This window comes from Vipera berus, assembly GCF_964194415.1.
Source record: "Vipera berus genome assembly, chromosome: 2".
In the NCBI taxonomy this organism is placed as follows: domain Eukaryota; kingdom Metazoa; phylum Chordata; class Lepidosauria; order Squamata; family Viperidae; genus Vipera; species Vipera berus.
Genome location: NC_138203.1, coordinates 94,032,282 through 94,058,760, shown reverse-complemented (window position 1 = coordinate 94,058,760; position 26,479 = coordinate 94,032,282). Strand labels below are relative to the sequence as shown.

The 26,479-nt window shown below is 40.5% G+C and overlaps 1 protein-coding gene across 1 annotated transcript in view; it reads right to left on the bottom strand.

Annotated features, from left to right (window-relative positions):
- Positions 1-26,479, bottom strand: part of ABCA1 (ATP binding cassette subfamily A member 1) — a 126,735-nt gene that overhangs the window by 68,931 nt on the left and 31,325 nt on the right. Inside the window, exons 3-5 of the mRNA XM_081320309.1 lie at positions 21,747-21,840; positions 19,862-20,003; positions 17,501-17,619 (exon numbers count right to left, since the gene is read on the bottom strand). Coding sequence (XP_081176435.1) covers positions 17,501-17,619; positions 19,862-20,003; positions 21,747-21,840 — 355 coding nt within the window. The remainder of the gene's footprint in view (positions 1-17,500; positions 17,620-19,861; positions 20,004-21,746; positions 21,841-26,479) is intronic.

The window sequence follows — 26,479 nt, the reverse complement described above, 5'->3', positions numbered from 1 at the left end:
AGTGCAGCCAGTTCAACACAAGGAGATATCAAATATTCTGTACAGGTAGTCCCTGATTTATGACCATTGGTTCAGCAATTGAAGTTACGACACTACCGAACGAATGGGGATTATGCCTGGTCCTTGGAATGGCCCTGATGCCCCTGTGGTCACATGATCATGATCTGGGCATTTGTTAATCTGTTCCCACTGTGACTAGTTGAGAAACAGCCCAGAATCACATGTTCACCACTCTTTGCAACCTTCCTGCTGGCTTTCCCAGAAAGTCAATGGAGAAGTTGGCAAGTCATTGAATTTCTCCCAATTACATATTTGCCTAGTCACTCTTGAGATCATGCTACCATTCACACATCCCCATGCACTCAATCCACACGGCACCCCACATCCCTGACCTGAGCAGCACCTTTCGTGCATCCTACCTGTCTTCCACATCTCTCGTGCAGCCTCGCCTGCACCTCTGTGCACCCTCTCGCTCCTTGCCCCACCTGGCAGTACACACTTACCTGCCTCCTAGCCTGGAACATACAATGTCCTGCCAGTATCTCACTGACTTTGGTTGTGGGAAGCTGGCAGAAAGTTGCCTCACCTAACAACTGTGGGATTCAGTTAATCATGGCAACCCAGACTGCAGGGATTGCCTTTGCTAAGTGATGTGATTGTGCTAGCCGCATCAGTTAGTGATGGATATTCCAATTCCAATTGCGATTGTAAGTCAAGGATTACCTGTAATGCTAAACAGCAGGGAGAAAAAAAATAGGCATAGTCCTGACTTGCATTAAGGATTGGCTTGGGCCACTTAACTTTTGGGATGGATTCAGAAAACTCTGTGGAACAAGCTTTCTCTCTACAGTAAATCAGTCTGGCCTGAATCAGTCTATTGTGTCTCCTTCTAACTGTATCTCTGGCTAAGGAAGGCAGTCTAATCTCTAGCTCTGAAGTGTGGCTTTGTTTAAGCTGCCAGTTCAGCTGGAGGGCCCTTACTTTTTGAAATGTTTTTAGAAAGTTAATTGGGGCAAAATATGTATAAAGTTCAAAAGAATCAGAGTGTAATTTATGGGTTTTATAAACCTCTTTCCCATTATTTTTAAGCCACTTAGGCTGCTTGGTAGCAACTTACCAGCTACCTTTTGGGAAATGTCATCTGCCAGGAAAACAATCAAAACACTTTCAGAATTACCGCTAATTAAGAAAGAACATATGTTTTCCTTTCCTTGAATGTCTGAAGATCTGTATAACTCAAAAGCATTTAAGCCGGCCCTTGAAAAACCACTAGCACAAATATTGTAAAAAAGACCCTCTTTGAATGGTTTTATTATTCTTCTGTTTCGCTTTGCTCTTTTCGCTATGGAAAATCCGTAATTATGCTGAGTAGGAATTTTAAGAATTGCCGTCCCAGCATTTTTTGAAGAGCACCACGCTGGAGAAGGTGCCTTCGCAGTGTGCGTTGGGTCACAGATGTGGGGAAAGCATGTCAGATCTTCAAGACTAGCTGGCTTTTAAAAATTTTAATCTGCTCAAAGGGTTTATAAATATATGGATGCTCAGAGTGCCAGGAGGCTTGGAATGAGAATCCCAATCCCAAAAGAAGGAATGGAAAGGCTAAGAAAAATGGACTCTCCTCTCTCCTTTTATGTCATTCCAAGTTATTGCTGTCTTAATCAGACCCGATTTGCCAGACACCAATCCAGCAGAAGATTATGAGGCGAAGGGGAAAAAAAAACCCACTACTTTCAAGTCTTCAGCTCTAGCACGAACTTCCCAGGGTTGCTGCCGGTCAATGCTCTCTTGCCCAACTCCTTGTCACTTTTTTTTTTGTTTCTTACAAGCAAAATAATCACAGTCAGCAGATGGTTTGAGACAAAGACTTGGGTAAAGCTGGCGAGAGGTTACTTGAGGCTGAAAAGCCTTTTAGAGCCATTTGTCATAGTCTCGAGTCAATTTGACCAGAGAAAGAAGAAGAGGAAGGGAAAGAAGACATTTGGAAAGCAAGTTAAAAAGAAATATTGTGATGTCATAGCAAAAAAACAGATAGGCCATTTGCTACCCTCCAGATGTTCGGGACTCCAATTCCTATTATCCCCACCCACATGCTTGGAGGCAGTGGACTGTCTCTCTCTCCCACAACTTTAATGGGAGGGGCAACCCAATTATGGATCTCTAAAATAAGTTTAATTTTAGTCCTGCGGCATCCTCGCACCACTACAAACAACAAACAAGATGTAACAGTTAGTTCCCATGCCGATACTATTCAGGAGACTGTTGTGTAAACACCCAACTGCAAGCTTCTCTGCTATCGGTAAAAAAAAACCCAACTTCCTCTCCAGATCACAAGAAAGCTGATAGAAAAAAAAATCCTTTAAAAAATTTCCATCCCAATGACATCCATGCAGGAAGGGGCAAGGGAGAGGAAAATTACAGCAGCGTTACACCCATGCAATGCAAACTCGATTTTTTTTGACATCGTGCATGTATACAAAAGACATGGAGCTTATTAATTTGATGGAGATGGTGAATCCTCTACTATTTCACCATAACATTTTGGGGATAAATTGGTTCTAACTGGAAACAGTTCAATTGCTCAAATCCCCCGTCCCTTTCAACATAATAAATCTTGCTAAAGAAAACTATAAAACTCTTGCGTGGTTGGAGGCTGCTGCCAAACAGGTTGATACAAAGAGGTTGCCGTGTTCCCCAAAACAATTGAGATCAAAGTGTGCTCCATTCCAGCACATCCTGTTTCTTATAAACAGATTCCTGATTCTGATATACATATTTGGCAAAGCTTCCAAAATGAAAGGAAAACCCGGGAAAGACCTAGCTAAACATTCATTAAAATAAAAAGACAAAATCATCTTAGCTAATAGCACTTATCCCAGGTAGGGAATTATTTTAAAAATGAGGCACCACCACAGAAAACATGGATTCTGGATACTGCCCGTCTGAGATGTTAAACGCACCGAGAAGATTAGCTTTAAAGAAGATCTCAAGCTAAATTAGGTTGATATAGACACAAACATTCTTTCAGAAGCCTTGTGTTATAAATCTTGCAGGATTTGAAAGGTAAGCACCCTATTGTGAATTTTAGTTAGAAATAACCCCATGTAATAATCCGACCTATTATCAAAATGTGGACAATGGTAGACAGTCATTCTCTGCCTAGGAGAACATGGAGAAACCTCTAGCAACTTTACAGCTAGCATTGTTACAGATTTTTCTTGCCAAGGCTTAGAAGAGAAACTCCAAATTGACTAAGCCCTAAGGAAAGTTTATCGTTTTCAAATTTGTGACTTGATAAATCTTCTGCCCACATACATTCCACACAAAGCCTCACTCCCATCCTGGGTGCCCTCTTATCCAGAAATGAAATTTAAAGCCACAGATATAACTGATAGCATCAAAAAACATAATGGGTTGCATGCATCACTGTTTAATGTTCACTATTCATAGCTCTCGGGTAGACAATACTGTACATAAATCAGTTCTGCTACTATAAGTTATGGGAGGGTTAGGTGGATGGCCAGAAGGGGCTGCATTTTACAAGAAGGAAATCAACTTCAAACAAGAATACATGTATCTTTTCAATGGAGAAGAAATCACAGAGCTTGAGAAATCACAAAGCTTGAAATAGTATACAAATAGTTTTAAAATATTGGTTTAGTTTTCAATTATGAATATGTTTAGTCATTACAAATTAATATATATAGCTAAGGAGAGAAGCATTTAGATCTGCCTCCTGGAGGATATCCAAACGTCCATAACATTTTATACAAATTCACAGGAGTGCTATTTTAGATTTTAGCAAGTAGGGGTTGATCTTCTTTCCTCCCTTTATTGTGAAGTTGTGTTGCTTGTTGGCTCCAATTTTTTTTTTTTGGCCTTCTTTTGCTCCATAAAAGTGAGGCTACATCCCATTTGCCTAACCATGAATTTGCAATGGGTGCCTGCACCAAATTCATATTAAAAATCAGAAGCCATTTGAAGTAAACACCTTGCAATGAGGACCAAAGAATGAGACAATGGATAACTTCATACTAAAACTGATATGAAATAGGTTAAGCAGCATTAGAAGGAGAGAAACAAGAGAGAAACGAGACGGGTGGTTGTGGAAACACTAGTCTTGATTATGCAAATGGAAATCTAGGTCAATATGTATCAATCTAAGTCGTACAATAGATTTTTGTAGCCACCGCACTTAGGCCACAGCACTCTCTGGGTGGTTGACAATGTCGGCATATTGCCTCCAACAATCTGGGTCCTTACTTTACCGACCCTCAGAAGGATGAGTCAACCTCGAGCCCCATCAGGATTGAATGTCAGGCTGTGGGCAGATTTCGCTATAATAATGCATTCTTACCACTGCGCCACCAGGGCTCCTTTAATGTTGGCTATGGGTTTGTGTGTGTTATCTGAACCCAAACGTGTGATTTGTAAACATGGCTTATGGTTTAGAGATGGTAAATCCTCCAAATCTATTCATTGCTTATGATTATGATTAAATAATAATTTAGCACATCACATCAACTAGCAAACGGTGACTAAAGCGAGTTATAACCTTGGTCCTGTAGCAGGCCTGTAGCAAAAGGAAAAATTAAGAAACGAGATGAGTAAGCACATCAATCAGTAGTATATTGCCAGGGAAGAACAGAGGAAAAGGACTACACCCTTCCTATTTAGCCTGTAGACTTTCTGAATGCAACTGTTTTGCTACCAAATATCTGTAATATAGAATGTTTAACTCGCTCAGCCTTTGGCCTAATTTTAAATAAAAGATGAAAAATACAGAAGGAAAGCTAGTCAGCCAACAATCTAGAGGGATTATGGCAGAAGTAGTTAAGATTACTGAGTTGCAAAAAAAGATAATTATGCAAGGGACCAGCAACGGTCATAGTCTGGTAGGACTTATTAGATATAAGAGCAAAATTCAGCTTGGGGTTAAAGATGCTTCCAATCATAAAGCAAGCCCAGACTGTTAAGTGCTTTGACAGGAAATAAGATAAACCGATTCCCAGCAAGGACAATGTTTATTTATGACTCTTTAGCAAGCCACAAAAGGCCATTTTTAAATAGATCTTTTTTACCGCAACATAGAGGTGGAATTAATTATTCCTGTTTTTAATGATACGGTGCTTTGATCCTGACACTGCAGTTAGTTGCAAACTTTCCCGAACTTTGGGTGAAAAAGGAAATGTCTTTTAAATCTTTCCGGCAATTAAAATAAAGTTAGAAAATATTAGACATGGACTTCTGTTTTTATATATGACAACAGCAGTGATATTATTGTATACTCAAAAAGTGGAAAGGCTCAACACAACAGAGGAATGGTTGGCGAAGGTGATGGAATTTGCAAAGATGGCTAAATTGACTGTCTTGATTAAACAAAAAAGACAACATCTACATTTATGGATGACTGGAAGCCCCTCGACTTTTTGCATGAAATGAAGAAAAAAAAAATGCACTTACAAGGGTGGGTCCTTTTGAGTAAGAGATACCCTTGTAATCATACATGTATTTGCTGCAAGGGAAAATGAAAGTTTCTTCTGGTTTTTTTTCTTTTCTTTCTGCCCCTTTTTCCTTTTCTCTTTTCCTTTTCTTTATTCACCCCACCCCAAAACTAACCCCCAGTTAAGATCGTAAGCCTGACAGATGCATTTAGTACTGTATTTTCCCCAAAATAAGACCTAACCAGAAAAAGAAACTCGTAATGTGTCTTTTGGAGGAAAAATTAATAAAAGATCTGGTCTTATTTGGGGGAAACAGGATAGATCAGGGGTGTCAAACTCAATTTCACTGAGGGCCGCATCAGCATTGCGGTTGCCCTCAAGGGGCCGGGTGGGTGTGGCCAGGGTGGGTGTGGCCTACTGGGTAGGCATGGCTAGAGTGCATATGGCCTACTGGGTGGGCGTGGCCAGCTCTACATCGTTTGCATCAAGGGTGCCTATGGGGGCCTGGGCAGGAGTGGGACAGATCTGAGGGTCTCTGGCAGGAGGAGGGTCTCTGGGCCAGGGCCAAGGGAGCGGGGGCCGTTCCCTCACTGTTTCCAGGATGGCTTCGCGGGCCGCATGAAACCACTTCGTGGGCCGGATCCGGCCCCCGGGCCTTGTGTTTGACATGTCTGGGATAGATAGACAGACAGACAGACAGACAGACAGATAGATAGAGACAGACAGACAGACAGACAGATGAGCACTGATAATGTTGCCTAGTTAGGGTAATGAAACATCTGCAAGAAAACAAGCAAGCTGAGAGAGCACCAAGGACCCCTCATTTCAACCCTGAGCTACAAATATTCTCCTTCATTGGTATACATACATACATACATACATACATACATACACTTATGTATGTCCAAATGTCCAAAGACATTTCCTGGTTGTGTGGCCAGCGTGACTATCTGCTGAGGCGCACAGAATGCTATCACCATGCAACTGCTATTGCTAAGCACATTGATTTGTGCTTTAGATTGTAAGCCGCCCTGAGTCTTCGGAGAAGGGCGGGATATAAATGGGATTAAAAAAATGCAGTGGTACCTATTTATCTCCTCGCATTTGCATGCTTTGCATGCTTTTGAACTCGGGCAAGTCAAGGGAACTCCGTTGTGCAGCGCTTGGGTTTTCAACCCAGCTGTCAGCTTTCCAGCTGACAAATACAGCATCTTTAACAACTAAGCCATTGCATTTGAGAAATGGATTTATGTTGCAACTGAATGAAAACAACTTATGCTAGATAATTGAGTCATTCTTATATTTTCAAATGTCACAGCACCCCCAGTGTAGACACAAAAGACTACTCAGAGAGGCTGGGAAACGAGTAGAACAATTTAACTAGCATAAGTAAAAGAAACAATTATTTGAACTCTAGTTCAAAGACGTACATACTCATAATTTCTCTTGTGCCAAGCTCTTGACTCAGAGTCAGCTGCTTTCCATTACTGGGGAATTCTTGTTAAAATGTGAAGTTACATCATAAAGTTGCTAAGGCTGAAAAAACACTGCTGTAAATCCTGTGAATTTTCAGATATATTATTATTATTATTATTACATTTATATACCGTCCTTTCCCAAAGGACTCAGGGCGGTTTACAGGGTGATTAAAAACAAAAATACAAAAGTTAAAAACAATTAAAAAAATTATATCCATCCCTGAACAAATAAAACCCCAGTTTTATTAAAATTAAAATTAAAATTAAAATTCTCAGCCTGGGCCAGAGAGCTCGAAGAGCCAGGTCTTCAGGTCCCGGCGGAATGAACGGAGGTCGGGGGCAGTCCTAAGTACCAATCAGTTTTGTGCACAGCAGGGGATGTGCAGTAATAACTGAAACATTTTGGGGATAGTGCAATGCTCTAAATAAGGAGAATCCAACTGTGGCAACTTCCCCAGCACAGGTGAACTGGGAATTCTGGGAGTTAAAGTTCACACATTTTAAAATTGCCAAGGATGGATATCCCTTCTCTAGAAGTCTTATAAGAGCCAACATGGGTGAAGCAGTTGAGTGTTATATTAGGAGTGGAGAGACTTGGGCAGTACTTCCCTTTCAACCACAAAGGCTCAGAGGATGACTATGAACCAAGCACTTCTACAGTCTAACCAACTCACAAAGTTATTGCAGGGATGGATGGATGGATGGATGGATGGATGGATAGATAGATGATAGATAGATAGATAGATAGATAGATAGATAGATAGATAGATAGATAGATAGATAGATAGATAGATACTGTAAATAAATATCTTCATTGCAGGTTAACATTTTATGCCCCTGGTTTGGTGCTCTCCAATGGATGAATAGATGACATGGCTAGATAGACTGGGGATTGTGCAACTTGAAGTTCCACGTATCTGGAGGAACCCAGATTGGTGTGTTCAACAGCATCCTAAACTTTATTGGACAAATCTGTATTTTGGGAGGATCACAAGCATTTTAATTCTGCTCTTAGCTTTATTCTTTCTCTAAAAGGGGGTAGAATTGATCAAACATGAAAACATGACTGTGTGGTCATCTTATCTCCCTAATTAATACTAAATGAACGCTGTGGTGCTTTATTAAGTCTTGAAACTATTAGCCTGAATGTCATGATAGAAGCCACCAAGCTGTTTAAAACTCCTCAGATATTTGCTGGCCACTGTGGGTTTCTCATTGTTAGCAGCAGAGGCACTGCTAAACTGATGGCAAAGATAGACATTATGGTTTTCCACCTTCCCCATATATTCCAGAATGTTGTTCTCCATCTTTTACACTGTGTGGCATGAATATCAAGCCCTGCTTTGGTTTCCAAATATAGATCTGCAGACAGGGTAATTAAAAAGTGGCTTTCTTAAATGCATACACCCTTCTGAAGGGTGCTGATCTTCTCAATATTTTTTTTCTTCTAGAAAAGCTACAAGTTGATCATAAAAAGTATTGCATAATTTTAAAAAAAGAATCACCTTTGATAGGGAACAAAACAAAAGTTTTGCTGACAACCAAGATGCTCTGGCAAATTACAGGGGCTTGGCAAAAAAAAAATTCTACCAACCTTTGTGGTAGTTCCATTTTAAATGCAAAGAGGAGCAAGCTTGGCTAAAAATGGAAAGAAAATGAATGGGTGGCATAACAAGAAATCTCTCTCCCCCCCTCCCTCCAATAGTATTATCAGGAGCTCCAATATATCCTGACACAGTTTTGGGGGTTATCTGGCCAGAACAGGCTAAGCCTCTAGTTCAGCACTCTTGATCATCTGCTTGAATTCAGAAAGTTTATGAGCTTTGACAGGAGAATGGCTCTATAATGATAAGGAAGTTGGCTTTGCTGGAAATAGGTTGTAGTAGTAGTTCTCACCCAGGCAGAGAAGGGGAGAGGGTAACAGTTCTCCTACTGTGTGCAGTTTACTCCTAGTTGCTTCTACCACAAGAATTGGACTTTACACTAGGACTAGGGAGTCGCTCGCAGTAAAATAAAATAAAAAATCGGCAAGTTTCCATCGAGGTCATCTTCTTTATTCTGTACAGGATGGCAGGAGATGTATTCTAATATATTTGGGAGACTACTTCTAGAGAATATTATCTTACGAATTAATTTGGATGCATGCAACGCGCCAGCATGCATTCATGCCAATAAAATAATTAAAAAAGTTATACAAGCTAGAGGTTACCTTATAAGTCTGAATGTCTTGTTTTTTATATGCTAATCAAATATTTACTTTCAATTCTCAGTAAATAAAGCAACACACTCCCAATGTATGGTCTGGGTCTGTTTTCTGCATAATAACCTTTCATAGTGAAGGTAAAGGTTTATTCCAGGTGAGAAATACACTGCCCACATCTTCATAAAAGTAAGAAATAGATGCATCAGCGATTGTGCAAGTTCTGATAAGAGATACCTGATGTGAAATCTCCAAGGTCAGCCAGGACAGATGTTGGGAAAAATAGAAATGATGGCTCTTAAGTACAAGCTGAAGGAAATATCTTTTGACTTTGTACCATTCAACCCACTTGTTTTTCCAGAGCTGAAGTTTTACCATCACAAACCCAATTTGACTAGAGATGATAATATGGCCAGAGATATTTACAGACAGGGAAGTCACCCTCTTTTACAATTTTCTTTAAAATTTTAATCCACCTCTACAGAAGAAATTTGCCACTGCCTTCTTTTCAAGTTATTGCTCAAGTCTACAGCCCTGACATTCCTTGTAACTAAACTATCTACCTGTTAACCAAGTAGGATTCCTAAGTTTTTACAAAATCTTCTAGGTATTCTCACTAGCTGAGAATGTCTCGAATGTGGTCAAATATATAGAACAGCTTTTATTTAATTAGGGCAGAGTACCCTAAGACAGATTAAAATAACCATTGACACCTTTCTCATCCTTGCAGAACTGAACATCAGTGTACATATGTGGCAAATACACATTCCCAATTCAAGCAACATTCAGGTTGGCATTTTGTAGGGGTTCCACATATATCAGGGAATTTGCTGATGTACCAGTAGTCCTTGACTTACAGTCACAGTTGAGCCCAAAATTTCTGTTGCTAAGTGAGACAATTAAGTGAGTTTTGCCCCATTTTACAACCTTTCTTGGCACAGTTGTTAAGTGAATCACTGCAGTTGTTAATAACACGACTAAGTGAATCTGGCTTCCCCACTGACTTTGTCAGAAGGTCCCATGATCCTGGGACACTGCAAATGACATAAATATGAACAAGTTGCCAAGTTGGTCTGAATTTGCGGGATGCCGCAATGGTCATAAGTGTGAAAAACGGTCAATGAGTCACTTTTTCCCAGTGCTATTATAACTTCGGACGGTCAATAAATGGAACTGTTATAAAATCGAGGGCTACCTGTACTGTAATATTAATTGAACACACAAATTTCATTTAAAACCAACTTCAAGAAAGCTGATACCAGTCACTGGAAGACCTGTTTAATCTAGGCAAATAGCAGTCATGGCCAGCTGTATTCAAATCCAGACCTGGAGCCCATCCAGCATTCCAAAGTATCCAAAATCAACGACTATTGGAGCTGGACCAAAGGCATAAACAGACTGAGACCGAGGCTAAGGATTCAAGAGCATTGGCAGAGGGCATTGCCCCGTGGGTCAGGCAAGCAGAGCTTGGCACTTACAGAGTCAATATTAACCATGCATGAAGCTTCTGCATTGGCCTCAACAGTCCAGTGGGATTCTGCTGGTTGCACTCACCAAATCAAGGCAGGGCGATGTTCGAGAGATCAGAAAGCAGAAAGCTGAAAGCTGTCCCTGCCCCAATTTTTTGCCAGCTGCTGGAAATTGCAACACCGGGCACAAAAAGAAGCAAATCCTTTCTTGTGATTTGTGGGAAATCTTACAGGCGAGTCACCTGAAAGACAAACTGTTGCAATCCCTGGATTTCAGCCTGCCTTAAGAGCTCAACATTTTGGCATAAAAATGGCGACTACCCAAATTTTCTTGACCAGCCCTCTATTTGCTATTTCCTTGGGTTTAAACTCAAGAAGCTTAATTTTGAGCATCTTGCCACCAAATTTCAACGATATGCTCACACAGGATTAGAAGACAGTACGTCCTCTTAATTTGCTTCTCATTCGACAGGAGGTAGGACCTTTTTTATTGTGGGTTAGCTTTATAAACAAAGTGTGATGAAAATATCTTAGCTTAGCCACTGTCAAGTCAGTCAGGTAGGGCAATATTGCTCTATCCTGGGCCCTCAAAGAATTCTGTAACTTAATAGTTGTTACATTGGTTTAAGAAGCTATAGCCCAGCCTTTTATATCCTGACACAAGTCTCACTCTTGGCTGGTTGTCTCTTGAGAGTGCAACAGGTAACTGGCAATTTCGGATTATGGCAGCATGGCTATATTAATGAATCATAAATCACCACAAAATGAAAAAACTGTATGAATTGACACCCGGGTTACAGGAAATAAGGCAGCAAAATGCAAATGTAAGAAATATCCATTTCTAAGGGAAGGGTGAAAAGTCTTGGTCTTTGAGGTACTTAAGAAAAATTATTTGTAAAGGGTCATTCACAAGAAAGGTACATTTCGGTCTGGAGAAGATGGATAGATGATATTCAGAACAAATATGGGACAAAAAAGTTTCATCTAGCTTATGAATGAACTATAGAATGATATTATTAATATTAGTATGTTTTTATGGTATTTTTATTAGTTTTTATTATATTTTATTGTTATTAGTATTGTTTAATAATATGGATATTATCTTGTTTTTATGTTCTTATTATTATTATGTTTATTTTTATCTTGTTTGTGTTCATGTTAAAGGGGAGATAAAGTGCGTGATTTTGATTGTTATTTATGTAACCCTGTATTCAGTTCTGGGAAGTGGGGGAGGGGGAGGGGGGGTGGGTTGGGGGTGGGTTTGTATTGTAATTTTTATAAAACTTTTTAATAAAAAAAAAGAAAAATAAGTTGTAGACTTCATGGCTTGACGTGATAAAACACCAGAGGCTCCTTTTTTTAATGCTGTATTGTCAGCATGTTTACTAATCTCTGCATTTGAACCAATTAGTGTTACACTCTATGATCTATGATTTATACCTGTCTGCCAGAAATGAATTTAGTGAATGGAAACATAAGCTGATAGATAATATACAAACACTTGGCTCTGAGACTTGCAAGGAATATCTAGACCCAAGAGGTAAGAACTGTTCTGAGATAATAAACATAGTGGTCCCACTGAAACACAGCATTACATATGAATGGTTAAGGGGGAAAGCTCTGGAATTCTTGTTTTGGAATTCTACAGAAATTAAATTGTTGGGAAGGGGCATATGCAAATTTCTGTTTGAAATTAGCAGTTCTCTATGACCTGCTTCTAAAACAAGGCACTTGATGTTTAATCATAGGCACTTGATCCTTAATCGAAGATCCACAAACATCCTATCCTCTGACTGTAATCTACCATCCAAAGAACTGTGTGCAATTTCTTTCAGCAATTTGAAAATTTTCCCACTGCAGAAAGAGATCATCCATCCTATAATTAGACTGTATTTGATCTCATTCACATGTTTTTCTAAACTGTGGTGTGTTGATTTAGCTACAGCTTGCTGAGTTCCTCATGTCATGAACCAGGACTTACAAAGTACAACTCCAAAATAAGCATCTTAGGATAATGGGAGGTGTGAAGCCAAGTGAATGTGTGGGTTTTCCATTGATTATACTCAGTATGTCTGGTGCTTTTTCTAAGTTCAAAAAGAAATCCAATTTAAGAATCAATGTCATAATTCTCTAGGGGCCTAATCTAACCCAACCACCCACTTGTAATTTCCCTGTGTTTCAATTTAGGAAACCACGATGTGAAAGTATAGTTATCCAGACAATTAGAAACATTGATACAATAAGAGTCCTAATTGTGCTCAGTGTTTTAAGAATAATAATTACAATAATTGGTACTGATAGATTATACCTGCCTTGTAGAAATGAAGGCAGTAGTTTACTTTAAGTCAAACAGCTGAAGGACAAAGCAGCATGCATTGACTGATCATATAAAAGACAGCCAAGAATAAACGACACATGCCAAGTTCCACAGGTTCTAAGTTTCAAAACAGGGATTTTTAAATTCCTCCTGAGCTAGAAGTAAACCAGTTCACTTGTTCAATGGTGACAATACGGCATTAACATAGAACACATTTGTTGAAAGACTAGGACTCCAGGCTTGTGTGAAAAGAACCCTTGTTAACCAATTTGGATCATACATTACCTATTCTCCTAGACCTAGGATAATGCAGAAGTAAATGTTTTTTTAAGTTTAAATTAGAGCTGTACTGACAACCACATCCAACTCTTTCTCAAATTACATATTTTGGGACAGAAAATAACATACATACCCTGACCTGAGCCACGAGAAAGGTCATAAATGAGCCACAAGTGAAGAAAGCTGCAGTTAACATGGCTAAGTGCTTGAGAATCACTGGGGCAGTGGTGCTAAAAAAATTAGTTTAATGAAGCAAAAAAACATTGCACAAAGAATTGGACCATTCATTGGAAGGTCACAATGACCTTCCCCAAGCTGGTGCTGCACAGATCCTTCAGAAGCATAACTCCTAACATTTTAATTTTTTTTAAAAAAAAAAACAACTGTCATTTCAGGAGTTTACTAAACTTGGGAAGGTTGTCCAATGGGAAACCATGTCCTGCTGTAAGAGGCATGGACATTTCTTCTCTCTTTTAATAAAGCAAAAAAAAATATCACATCTCAATTTCACGCAGGGGTTAGCAAAATGCAATTCCCTGTATTATTTCATTCAGACCTACTTTACTGTATAGTGGTTGAAAGAAAAATGCTTGAGGAGCAACATGGTGGTACCCCCTAGGCTTCATCGTACCTGTGTCCTGTCCTCTGAAAGCCCAGGATGCATATTCATACAAAAATGGAGTCAGATGAACATCAATCATTTTCATGGTAAGGAACTGCTCTAAAATTTCCTAGTACATCTGAAAGCCAGGAAATTCTTTACAAACAAGGCTGTGAAAGGAGGATTGAGGCAGGCAAACTGCCATTGGAAGAAAAGTTCATCTACAAAGGTCTCAGCACTCTCTTTAAGAATTGGTTGTTTTTGTTTTTTCAGAGAAATAAAGCATAGGGAAATTGCATTCCGGTTGCCACATCAACTGCCTTTGCTTCAAGCAGACAGTTCTCCTTCCCTTTCGCCTAGCAGTCAGTCCCTGTTGTTCTATCTTCTTTGGGGTTTTTTTTTCTTCCCCTTAAAAACATGTTTGCATCTAGTCCCAGAAATTCCAGCACTTTGGGGTTCCCAGACAATCTTCCCCTTTCGGGGACCTCCTTGCCAACAGCCCATGGAACTTAGTAAAAGGGATTAGCATTCTTTACCGTTCCATGCAAGGAAACAGAAACACCATGAGGATTTTCAAGACTTCCTTTGTGCTCTTCAGTAATTGGTTGGCTAATCCTGAAAGATACTTTTCATTACTGCCAAGTAGTACACTCTCTCTCTCTCTCTCTCTCTCTCTCTCTCTCTCTCTCTCTCTCTCTGTCTCTCTCTCTCTCTCTCTCTCTCTCTCTCTGTCTCTCTCTCTCTCTCTCTGTCTCTCTCTCTCTCTCTCTCTCTGTCTCTCTCTCTGTCTCTGTCTCTCTCTCTCTGTCTCTCTCTCTGTCTCTGTCTCTCTCTCTCTCTCTCTCTGTCTCTCTGTCTCTCTCTCTCTGTCTCTCTCTCTCTCTCTCTCTCTCTGTCTCTCTCTCTGTCTGTCTCTCTCTGTCTCTCTCTGTCTCTCTCTCTCTCTCTCTCTCCTCTCTCTCCTCTCTCTCTCTTTCTCTCTCTCTCTGTGTGTGTGTGTGTGTGTGTGTGTGTGTGTGTGTGTGTGTGTGTGTGAACTTGCCAGAGATGGAGCCCAGAAATTGTTGGTTACTGCTGTAAGAGCTTCTCACCCATTTTCCTTGAAATAATTTAAGTGTAACTTAAAGAACAAACAGACTTTTGTCCACCTCAACCCATATCCACAATATGGAATCCGTCAAATAATAGGCATATCAAATTACAAATTACTTATTTAAGATATACAGATTTCTCCAAATGTATTGCCAGCATACATTTTACAGGATTAGTGTCAGACAAAGTCACTTTGAGGTCACGAGATGTACTGCATTTAACTCTTAGCAGAACGTCAACAGCTATATAAGTGCTGAGAAATCAAAGTGCGCAATTTGCCTTGACTAAAAAGCCCATTACATGGCCTGAGATACGTCATGATTTCTCAGCCTTGTTTCTGCCTCCCTATCCCTGGAGACCTGGTACTGAAGGTTATAATAAATATCAACGATACTATCTTCATAAAGCACCTAAGACAACTGAAATGTAAGACGCAGTTCTCGAATGTTATTTATTATCTTAATTTTGCCATTTGCCCAACTCAGTGAAGGCTTTTCATGCCTGGAAATTTTTCCAGGAAAGACAGTTCAGTTGGAAAAGCTCATTGTCATTTTGTCTCCCTTCCCACCCCCTCCCCCTCCACAATGCATTTTTCACACAGTCTCCCTTTTTTACACAGACACACCCATTCCTGTTAGTCAGACGCATGCTTTCAAAGTGTTGCTCGCACACCCATCGTTTGCAGAGTGCCAGCCCTTGAAGTGACAAAACTGCATTTGAAGTCCCTTTTTCTTCACTCTGAAAACCGTCACGATGATTTACTTACTGCCTCCCTCTCTCTCTCTCTCACTCACTCAGTCATGAAAAGCCTCTGCCTGCTTGGCAAAAGAAAGGGGAAGGCCGTGAAACACACAAGGCTGCAACATATGCAAAGCGGCTTTAAGATGAGCACAGAGTAATATTGGCCAAATAAAATCAGCGTCAAGGGGTACCTTTTTTCACAAGCCCCTCTCAGAGCAAGCGTACAGTCCTCCTAGTAAAACCTTGTACTGTAAACTCTCCACCCCATAGGTTTAATCTCCATGGAAAAGTGCAACGCATACTTAAATAAATGCCTTTTTCCTTTCCAATCACTGTTTGAATGCGGCGTTTGTAGGAAAATTGAAGGCCCGGAAATTTGCTTTCTTTTGGCCTTGTCTCTCTCTAAAGCTCTCCACAAATGCACACAGCATTGGCTCTCTATTCTAATTTCAGATGATAAATTTCCTTTCAGCTGCCTCAGGATTGTGTTGTCATACTACAGAAACATTACCCTTAATTTAAAACTCAGAGAAAAAAATGAGAAGCAGTGGGGAAAACTCAGGTTTTGAGAGAAAAGACTTCTTTGCCAAAACGCAGAAGGCAGCTACTGCTTTTTTAAGGCGGTTCTTAGGAGTGATTTTCCTTTGCAGAAAAAGGCCTAGTTGGTCCATCGAGTCTGCCCTTTGAGTTTATTTTTTAAATTTTTGCTACATGATGGACATGTGTTTATCCCAAGCATGTTTAAACTCAGTTACTGATGAACGACGACCCTTTACCTCCACTGGCAGTTGATTCCAAGCTTCCATTACTTTTTCTGGGAAGTACATATTTTTAACATTCCTTTTAAACTTTCCTCCTGTCAGCGTGAGTTTATGCCCCTCTGTTCTTGATTTTTGCTTAATACTGCCTTCCAGAACCTTATTCACCTTTATATTTCAATTGTGTCTCCCCTTTCCTTTCTGTCCTTCAGGCTATACATATTCAGTTTCTCCAATCTCTCCCGATAAATTTGTCCCTCAGACCTTGCACCATTTTTGTTGCTCGTCTCTGGAGTCGTTTAATCTTATTAATATCTTTTTTTTAAAGTGAGGTCTCCAGAAGTAGGCACAGTATTCCCAAATACTTCCACATACTCCCAAATACTTTTCAGTTCCCAGTGAGGCCTACCACTCCCAGATTTCCTAACAGCTTCTGAATTCTTCCCCTGGAGAAAAGAGGGCTTGGAGAGGTAAGCAGAGGGATTGACCTAGATGTAATGAAAGCAGCAGAGGAGAAGAACAAAGCAGATGTAATGAAAGCAGCAAAATGTTCTGCCCAGATGTTTGCATAGACAGGAACAGTTGGAGATCAAATGCATACAATTAAATGAGTCACCAGCTGGCAAGAGAGATGCTTTTCTTCCTCATCCATCAGACTTTTGTGGATTTTTTTTTCTACTGCTCCTATACTAGAAAAAGTAGCCACAGACACTCCTCATAAGCATGCACCCCCACCCAACCCCCTCCAAATATTATGGGATAGAAGCAGGAATAGCGAAGGACATTCCAAGGGGAAAAAAACTTTGCAAAAGAACTATAATGACGTCTTTCATATTAGGATGGAACACGTATTTTATCACAAGGAAGCTCCGTTGATTTTCATGAGGAGTATGTTTGGGATTGTTTCAGGACAGAGTATCAGTAAAAGGATGGGAAGTGATTTACCTGTCAGCACTTTGTATGCACTCTCCCCCAAAAAAGATTGAATGAAGCAAAGATTTTCTTCCTGAAAATTTGGCTTGCAGGCATTTGGATAGCGACCCCTGTCTTAAAGCTGCCACTGTTCTAGTTTATTGGCAAGAATCTTCGCAAAGCCCACAATGTTCCTTTTTTGGTTCACTTACCTGAGGCAAATTTCCCAAGTTTCCGCACTTTTGTCAACATTTGCTGTACATCCTTGATGCTGGTGTCCTTCTGGCTATACATTAGCAAGCGGTTGGCGTCAGTGAACAATCGGTAGACACTAAAGAAAGGAAGGCAAGAGCAAGAGAGAAGAAAAAAAGAGAAAATTATTAGTCATCATGAGAGAGATGGCTTCAAATATCCCCCAAATGGATCCTAAAATATTTCTATATCCACGTTTACTTTGTGTCTGGCATTATTGGGCGCTATTCTGCTAAGTGAACACTTATTATATTCCCATAAGCACTTGTTTGTAAATTGTTTCTAAGTTTTGTTTCTGAGCACATGGAGACATCTGTTAATTGAATTGGCTTGTTTTTGCAAAGCAAACTACTAGTACAGGGGTAGGCAACCTCGGCTCTTTTATGACTCATGGACTTCAACTCCCAGCTGGCTCAGGAATTCTGGGAGTTGAAGTCCATGAGTCATAAAAGAGCCGAGGTTGCCTACCCCTGTACTAGGAGATATGATTGGCTAGTTGGTGGTTCAGCTTGTCATGTGAACGGAGCCATTCCCTCAGTTTCTTAAGAGAGGATAGGCAATATGTCTTATCTCCAGGCTCACCAATGAAGTAGAGTTGAGGGAATAGCCTTCTTGAAGCTACAACCAAGAATTTGCCGGAGGAATATCAGGGAAGAAAGCTTCTTTAAAGTCTTTCTGATTAAGCAATGGTCTTTCCATATCCACCAAGCTTATAGAATAGAAAATAAGGGAGATAACCTTGTTGGAAATGTACAGGAAGCATCACTTAAGCACAAGAGGCTGAAACATTTCTTAGAATAATGAGGTAATATCCAGACATGACTCAGACGGCTTCCTAATTCACTTCAACTATACAAAGGAGGAGGAGGAGGAGGAGGAGGCACAGACTTGCAAGATGGTTGTTATAGTAGTCCATCTCAATAAAAATAGTTTCAGCCTTCCTGTAGCGTTAATTTTCGTCCTGCCATCATTATTTTTACAAATAACTCAAGGCAGAGAAGGTATTCAAAATGCCTCCCTCCTCCTCTTTTCCCCACAACAACAACAACAATCCTGAGAGGTGAGTTGGGGTGAAAGAGAGAGAGAGAAACTTGCCCAAGTTTACCCAGCTGGCTTTCATGATTAAGGCAGGATTTGAACTCATGGTCTCCTACTTCCTAGCCTGGTGCCTTTACCAGATCAGGCTCTTTCCTGATCTGGGCTACCTAGAGCAGGGCTTTTCAACTAGTGGTACAGGTACCACCTGTGGTACATTGGCACCTGGCAGGTGGTACGTGACCATCCTAGAAAAGTGGTAGCGGGGGAAGGGAATGAGCTGAACCAGTGGCAGCACCGCACAAGCCTGAGCGACAGATGGCTGGAGCTGCAGGGCTGTCAGGGCTCAGGGGAAGCGCCAGGGTCAGCGCCAGGCTCCAGCTGGAGCTCGGGGCTGATCCTGGTGCTTCTGCTGAGCCCAGAAGAAGCACCGATCAGCTGGAATGTTGCAGCATCCACAGGGTCTTGTGATTTACATTCAGATGCTTGGCAACTGATTCATATTTATGACGGTCACAGTGTCCCAGGGTCATGTGAAGTGACCAAAACCTGCTGCAACCACCCAGCAGATGGGGGGGGGAAATAAAAACCAAACTCCCCCCCACCCCACCCCCGCTGCCAATCCTCAACAGAAATGCTCACAATGATGAAAACCTCAGACAGGAGGAAGAGCGCCGCCGGGCGGGCAGGCAGGTGTCCTGCTCGGCTGTGGCTCGGGGGGCACTTTTTTCAGTGCCACTGTAACTTCAAACAGTCACTAAGTGAACTGTTGTAAGTCGAGGACTACCTGTACTTCATCACTTTTTTCTTTTCTTTTTTTTTTGGTCATCATGTTTTTGACACCTTGTCAGGTGACTGGTGGTACTCAGATGTTGCCATATCCTAAAAGTGGTACAATGGGTGAAAACATTGAAAAGCCCTGACCTAGAGTGGCTGACAAAGCATAAACAGCCATCTCTCCCTACGCAAAGGGCAACATAGGCCCCAAAGTTTCTTGGTAGTCCTGAATGGTAGAGGCATTTTGTGACATGCAAAGGATATTTTAAGTAGGCGGGAACTTGCTTTCTTTCAGCATGAATGATTTGCCTTGCATTACATTTTCCTTATTTACAATATTCACTCTTTCCCCAATAAACATCCCCTTTCTGCTCTTCATTCGTGTTAAAGGACAAAGGTTTCCCTTCAGTACAGCAAAGAACAGCCTGTACCCCTGGATAATGCATTGTTGTTCTGTCTTCTTCACATTGGCAGGCCAAAGTTTAATACTGTACATAGCCAATACTCACATAGATTCATTAAAATTGCCAACAATACCAGGTGTCTCTCCAGGTGTCGGGGAACGAAAGCAAGGATTGTTGGCATTACAGATAATCCCCTGGACCCAGGGCAATGTTCCAGCTGAAGGCATGGCCTTGTTTGGAAAATGACCTAAAAATATGAGGACAGATATTTAGGACATTGCATGACATCATCCTTAAAACTTCCCCGTCCTAAAATTATGCTCCCCCCAACTTTGTCTTCAAACACATCTAATACGTGACAACAAGAAATAAGTTTATAATATATGCAGCAAATAGGCAGATTGTGAAAGGGCAAACAGGTGCGGTAAAAATGCCAATTATTTTGTTTGGTTTCTAAAATTACTAATTGTTTGTATTCCCCCCTTTTTATGCTGGTCTATGACCATAAAGATAGATTTGATTTTACAGTGAATTTCCATGGTTAAGGGTGAAATTCAACCTAGGTTTTTCTGGCTTCAGTTGGACATTTTCATCAACTTACTATACTAACATTAAAAGTTATGTGAGAGAGATTTCATCAGGCCTAGTTATCCGTGATGAAATCGCCTCTTTATAATCAGCCAATGAAGTTTGAATTATTATGGAGAAATATACCACAAGGTTGCTATTTTTTGAAAAAAGGAAATCCTGTTTCAGTAGAGCTAACCAGTTTCTGTATTTCAGGAACCGAATCCCATTCTCAAACATCTTTCAGCTGTCCTTAAAAAACTGGTTAATTTGACGTGAGCTAAGTGCATTCTTACCCAACAAATTATGGGCACTTTTAGTCTCTGATACACAGTGCAGATTATTGAACCCAGAGTACCATTCTTTCATTTTTTTTATACATATCAACCTAGCAATCACGTATGTATTTATGCATGCATGTATATTAATGTCAGGGAATAAATCCTGTTGAAGTCAATGGGTTTTACCTCAGAATACGTATATACAAGAGTTTAAGAAGGGCAATTAAATATTCGATATTGTTCTATGTCTAGGATTTGTCTCTTGTGTAAGATTAATTTATTATTTGCCAACAGTTTGTGTTAATAAAAACATCCATCAAAATTGTAACAGGTAAATAACACAGCTCTGTCATTTAAATAATATATGAAGGTGTGAAGGAAATCACTTTAAGGTAGTGGTTCTCAAAGTGCAGTCTGGAGAATCCTAGGAATCTTTGAAACCCTTTCAGGGGGTCTGCAAAGACAAATAAATATTTTAAAATTTCTCAGTTTTAATTTCTACTATAGTGAATATTGATAGATATAACCCATATAAACCATAAGCTCTTTGAAGTCTTCAGTGCTTTTTAAGATTGTAAACAGATCCCGAGACCAAAATGTTTGAGAACCACTCCTGTAAGGAATCATCGTGGGAACTGAATGGAATCCTTCATACACATTGTACTAAGCCAGGGGTCTTCAAACTTAGCCCTTTTATGACTTGTGGACTTCAACCCCCAGAATTCCTCAGCCAAGTACTCTGGCTGAGGAATTCTGGGAGTTGTAGTCCATAAGTCATAAAAGGGCCAAGTTTGAAGACCCCTGTACTAAGCACTGGACTATAAGGAAAACTTCAGGGTTATGTTAGCAAGAGTTTTTATATTCTTAATAGCGGTCAAGCCAGCGGCAAATCCCTTCTTTAGCAATGACATTTCTTGAGATCAGAAATGAATTGCAATAAAAACTCTGACTTGAGCTGTTATGGCCCCATGCAAAACTGAAGGTCAACTATAGACCACTCTGATGGCCCAAATCTTTTTTTCAGCCCTGCTTTCTTCCATGTTCCTAGGCCAGAAACAATTGAGTCCTTATGCAATCTGCCTCTCACTTTCTTACTTCTCCTTCACCAAAGCCCAAGAACACAGGCGTTTTTTTAAACTTACATTCATGTTGTTCGTAAGGTGGATAAGACAGTCTCACAGACATCAGAATAAAGAAGATAAACAATGGCCAAGTGATTTCAATGAGTAGTTGGACCTGGAAGAGAAGAGGGAAAACAGATTACTAAGCATCCATACTTGATATGGCGAAGCAACTGAAAACAAAAGTAGACATAAGTATTATTATTATTAATTATATTATTATTATTATTATTATTATTATTATTATTATTATTATTATTATTATTATTATTATTTTATTATTATTATTATTATTATTATTATTATTATTATTATTATTATTATTATTTATTTTGCTTCTGTGAACACAGTGTTGCTTTTTGGTCTAGCTTTTCCCAATTTGGTGCCTTCCTGATGCCCTTGGAAACAATTGGACTGTTAATTCACGAAGGAGTAATTTTACAGCATTCCTGTCCACTAAGCAAAGAATGGGATGTGACGGGGAAAAGTTTCTTTCCAGCCCATATCCATATCCAAAATCCACACATTTTCCCTCTTAAGTTGAACTTTCCTATGCAACTTTCCCCAAAATGTAAATATGTACTAAAGATTAATGTCTATAATACACCTTACGTAATTTTTTTCAATGTATCCTTTATTTTCCATACGTTTTTCAAATGTTGGGGGATTTCCCCCCCCCTTATGCAGTTATTATATAAAGAAAAACCAAATAGTGAGCATGCTCTGAACAGTATTTGGTCTTTTGTTGGTGGTTTTCAAGACTATCGGTTATTTTTCAGGCCCTTCTTTGCAAACATTTTTCTCCTTTTGTGCAGCCGACTGACTGGAGTCTATTTTCAAAAATAATTTTGGAGGCCCTCGTAATGTATATGCATGCATATATGTATATGTATATGTATTTATAACTTATACACACAAAATCCTAAATATCGTTCTGGGAAGAATAGTCAATTATTATAGTTATATATATTTATTTCCCCTTCATGGATTACTGCCTTGTCGTGGCGAAGGGGCTTGCGTAATTCAATGAAGCTATGAGCTATGCCGTGCAGGGCCACCCAAGACGGACAGGTCATAGCCGAGAGTTCTGACAAAACGTGATCCACTGGAGAAGGAAATGGCAAACCACTCCAGTATCTTTGCCATGAAAACCCTATGGACAGTACCAAAAGGCAAAACGATATGGCGCTGGAAGATGAGCCCCTCAGGTCGGAAGGCGTCCAATATGCTACTGGGGAAGAGCAGAGGGCTAGTACTAGTAGCGCCAGAAAGAATGAAGCGACTGGGCCAAAGCCGAAAGGACGCTCAGCTGTGGATGTGTCTGGTGGTGAAAGGAAAGTCCGATGCTGTAAAGATTTTTTCTCCATAGGAACCTGGAATATAAGATCCATGAATCAAGGAAAGCTGGACGTGGTCAAACAAGAGATGACAAGACTGAACATCGACATCTTAGGTATCAGCGAACTAAAATGGACAGGAATGGGTGAATTTAATTCAGATGACCATCAGGTATACTACTGCGGGCAAGAATCCCTCAGAAGAAATGGAGTAGCCTTCATAGTCAATAAAAGAGTAGGAAAAGCAATACTGGGATACAATCCTCAAAATGACAGAATGATCTCAGTTCGAATCCAAGGCAAACCATTCAATATCACAGTAGTCCAAGTCTATGCCCCAACCACCAGTGCTGAAGAGGATGAAATTGACCGGTTCTATGAAGCCCTACAGCACCTTATAGAACTAACACCAAAAAATGATGTCCTTATCATCATGGGGGATTGGAATGCTAAAGTAGGAAGCCAAAAGATAACTGGAATAACAGGCAAGTTTGGCCTTGGAGTACAAAATGAAGCAGGGCACAGGCTGATAGAATTTTGTCAAGAGAATACAATGGTCATAGCAAACACTCTTTTCCAACAACCCAAGAGACGGCTCTACACATGGACATCACCAGACGGTCAACACAGAAATCAGATTGACTATATGCTCTGCAGCCAAAGATGGAGAAGCTCTATACAGTCAGTAAAAACAAGACCAGGAGCTGACTGTGGCTCAGACCATGAGCTTCTCCTTGCAAAGTTTAAGCTTAAACTGAAGAAAGTAGGGAAAAGCACTAGGCCACTCAGGTATGAATTAAATCATATCCCTGTTGAATATACAGTAGAGGTGACAAATAGATTTAAGGAATTAGATTTGATAGACAGAGTGCCTGAAGAACTATGGACAGAGGTTCGCGACATTGTACAACAGGTAGCAACCAAAACCATCCCAAAGAAAAAGAAATGCAAGAAAGCAAAATGGCTGTCTGAGGAAGCTTTGCAAATAGCTAAGGAAAGGAGGGAAGCGAAAGGCAAGGGAGAAAAACATAGATATGCCCAATTGAATGCAGAATTCCAGAGAATAGCTAGAAGAGATAAGAATGCCTTCTTAAATGAACAGTGCAAAGAAATAGAAGAAAACAATAGAATAGGGAGGACCAGAGATCTTTTCAAGAAAATTGGAGAGATGAAGGGAACGTTTAATGCAAAAATGGGCATGATAAAGGACCAAAATGGCAGGGACCTAACAGAGGCAGAAGAGATTAAGAAGAGGTGGCAAAATTACACAGAAGAACTATACAAGAATGAGCTTAACGTCCCAGATAATCACAGTGAGGTGGTCACTGACCTCGAGCCAGACATCCTAGAATGTGAAGTGAAGTGGGCCTTAGAAAAGCTGAGCAACAACAAAGCTAGTGGAGGTGACAGTATTCCAGCTGAGCTATTCAAAATCTTAAAAGACAGTGCAGTAAAAGTGCTACACTCAATTTGCCAGCAAATTTGGAAAACTCAACAGTGGCCACAGGATTGGAAAAGATCAGTTTACATTCCAATTCCAAAGAAAGGCAGTGCCAAAGAATGTTCAAACTATCGCACCATTGCACTCATTTCTCATGCTAGTAAAGTCATGCTTAAAATCCTACAAGCTAGACTTCAGCAGTATGTGGATCGAGAACTACCAGAAGTACAGGCAGGATTTCGAAGAGGCAGAGGAACTAGAGATCAAATTGCCAGCATACGCTGGATCATGGAGAAAGCTAGGGAGTTCCAGAAAAACATCTACTTCTGCTTCATTGACTATGCCAAAGCCTTTGATTGTGTGGATCATAACAAACTGTGGCAAGTTCTTAAAGAGATGGGAGTACCAGACCATCTTATTTGTCTCTTGAGAAACCTATATGCGGGTCAAGAAGCAACAGTGAGAACTGGACACGGAACCACTGATTGGTTCAAAATTGGGAAAGGAGTCAGGCAAGGCTGTATACTGTCGCCCTGCCTATTTAACTTATATGCAGAGCACATCATGAGAAAGGCAGGGCTAGATGAATCAAAAGTTGGAATTAAGATTGCCGGAAGAAATATCAACAACCTAAGATACGCAGATGATACCACTCTAATGGCAGAAAGTGAAGAAGAACTAAAGAGCCTCTTGTTGCGGGTGAAGAAGGAGAGTGCAAAAGTTGGGTTGAAACTTAACATTAAGAAAACCAAGATCATGGCATCTGGCCCTCTCAATTCCTGGCAAATAGATGGGGAAGAAATGGAGGTAGTGACAGATTTTATTTTCCTGGGCTCCAAGATCACTGCAGATGGGGACTGTAGCCAAGAAATTAAAAGACGCTTGCTCCTGGGGAGGAAAGCCATGGCAAATCTAGACAGCACACTAAAAAGCAGAGACATCACCCTGTCAACAAAAGTGCGTATAGTCAAGGCTATGGTCTTCCCAGTTGCAATGTATGGCAGTGAAAGTTGGACCATAAGAAAGGCTGAGCGCCAAAGAATTGAGGCCTTTGAACTATGGTGCTGGAGAAGACTCCTGCGAGTCCCTTGGACTGCAAGGCGATCAAACCGGTCAGTCCTAGAGGAGATCAACCCTGACTGCTCTTTAGAAGGCCAGATCCTGAAGCTAAAACTCAAATACTTTGGCCACCTAATGAGAAGGAAGGACTCACTGGAGAAGAGCCTAATGCTGGGAAAGATCGAGGGCAATAGAAGAAGGGGACGACAAAGAATGAGGTGGCTGGATGGAGTCACTGAAGCAGTAGGCGTGAGCTTAAATGGACTCCAGAAGATGGTAGAGGACAGGAAGGCCTGGAGGAATGTTGTGCATAGGGTCGCGATGGGTCGGACACGACTTCGCAGCTAACAACAACAACAAAATATTTATTTATTTGCGGTCACAGACCAAAGTACAAGTACAACAAAAGAAAAACATGGGGAAAGTAAAATCATAGACAGTTGGACACCAGAAGCCTTGGTTGAAGGGAATTGCAACATTCTCCTCTAATAGTTACAGCTCTTAAAAGAAATTTAGAAACCTGAGAAGTGATGTATGAGGAGCCATCCCCTAGACAATATAAGACCAAATTACTAGCATTGGGACCAGAAGGGTCTATTTCAAGGAAAGACAGTAATTTAGTTCTGCCTGCATTATACATAGGGCAGTATAAAAAGACATGCTCCACAGTTTCAACCTCAGCCCTATCACAGGGGCATAGACGCTCGCTAATCGGGAGCCTCTTAAATCGCCCGTCGAGTAGTGCTGAGGGCAAGACATTGAAACGGGCTAGGGAGAAGACTCTTCTATATTTGGGGATGGTTAGAGTGTAGAAGTATGAAGCCATCCTCAGTCCATAATTATTAGATTGGCTGAAGATCAGAGGGGAGCAGGTTTTGTTAGCTCTGGCTCTTAAATTTTGCAAATCTATGTCCACA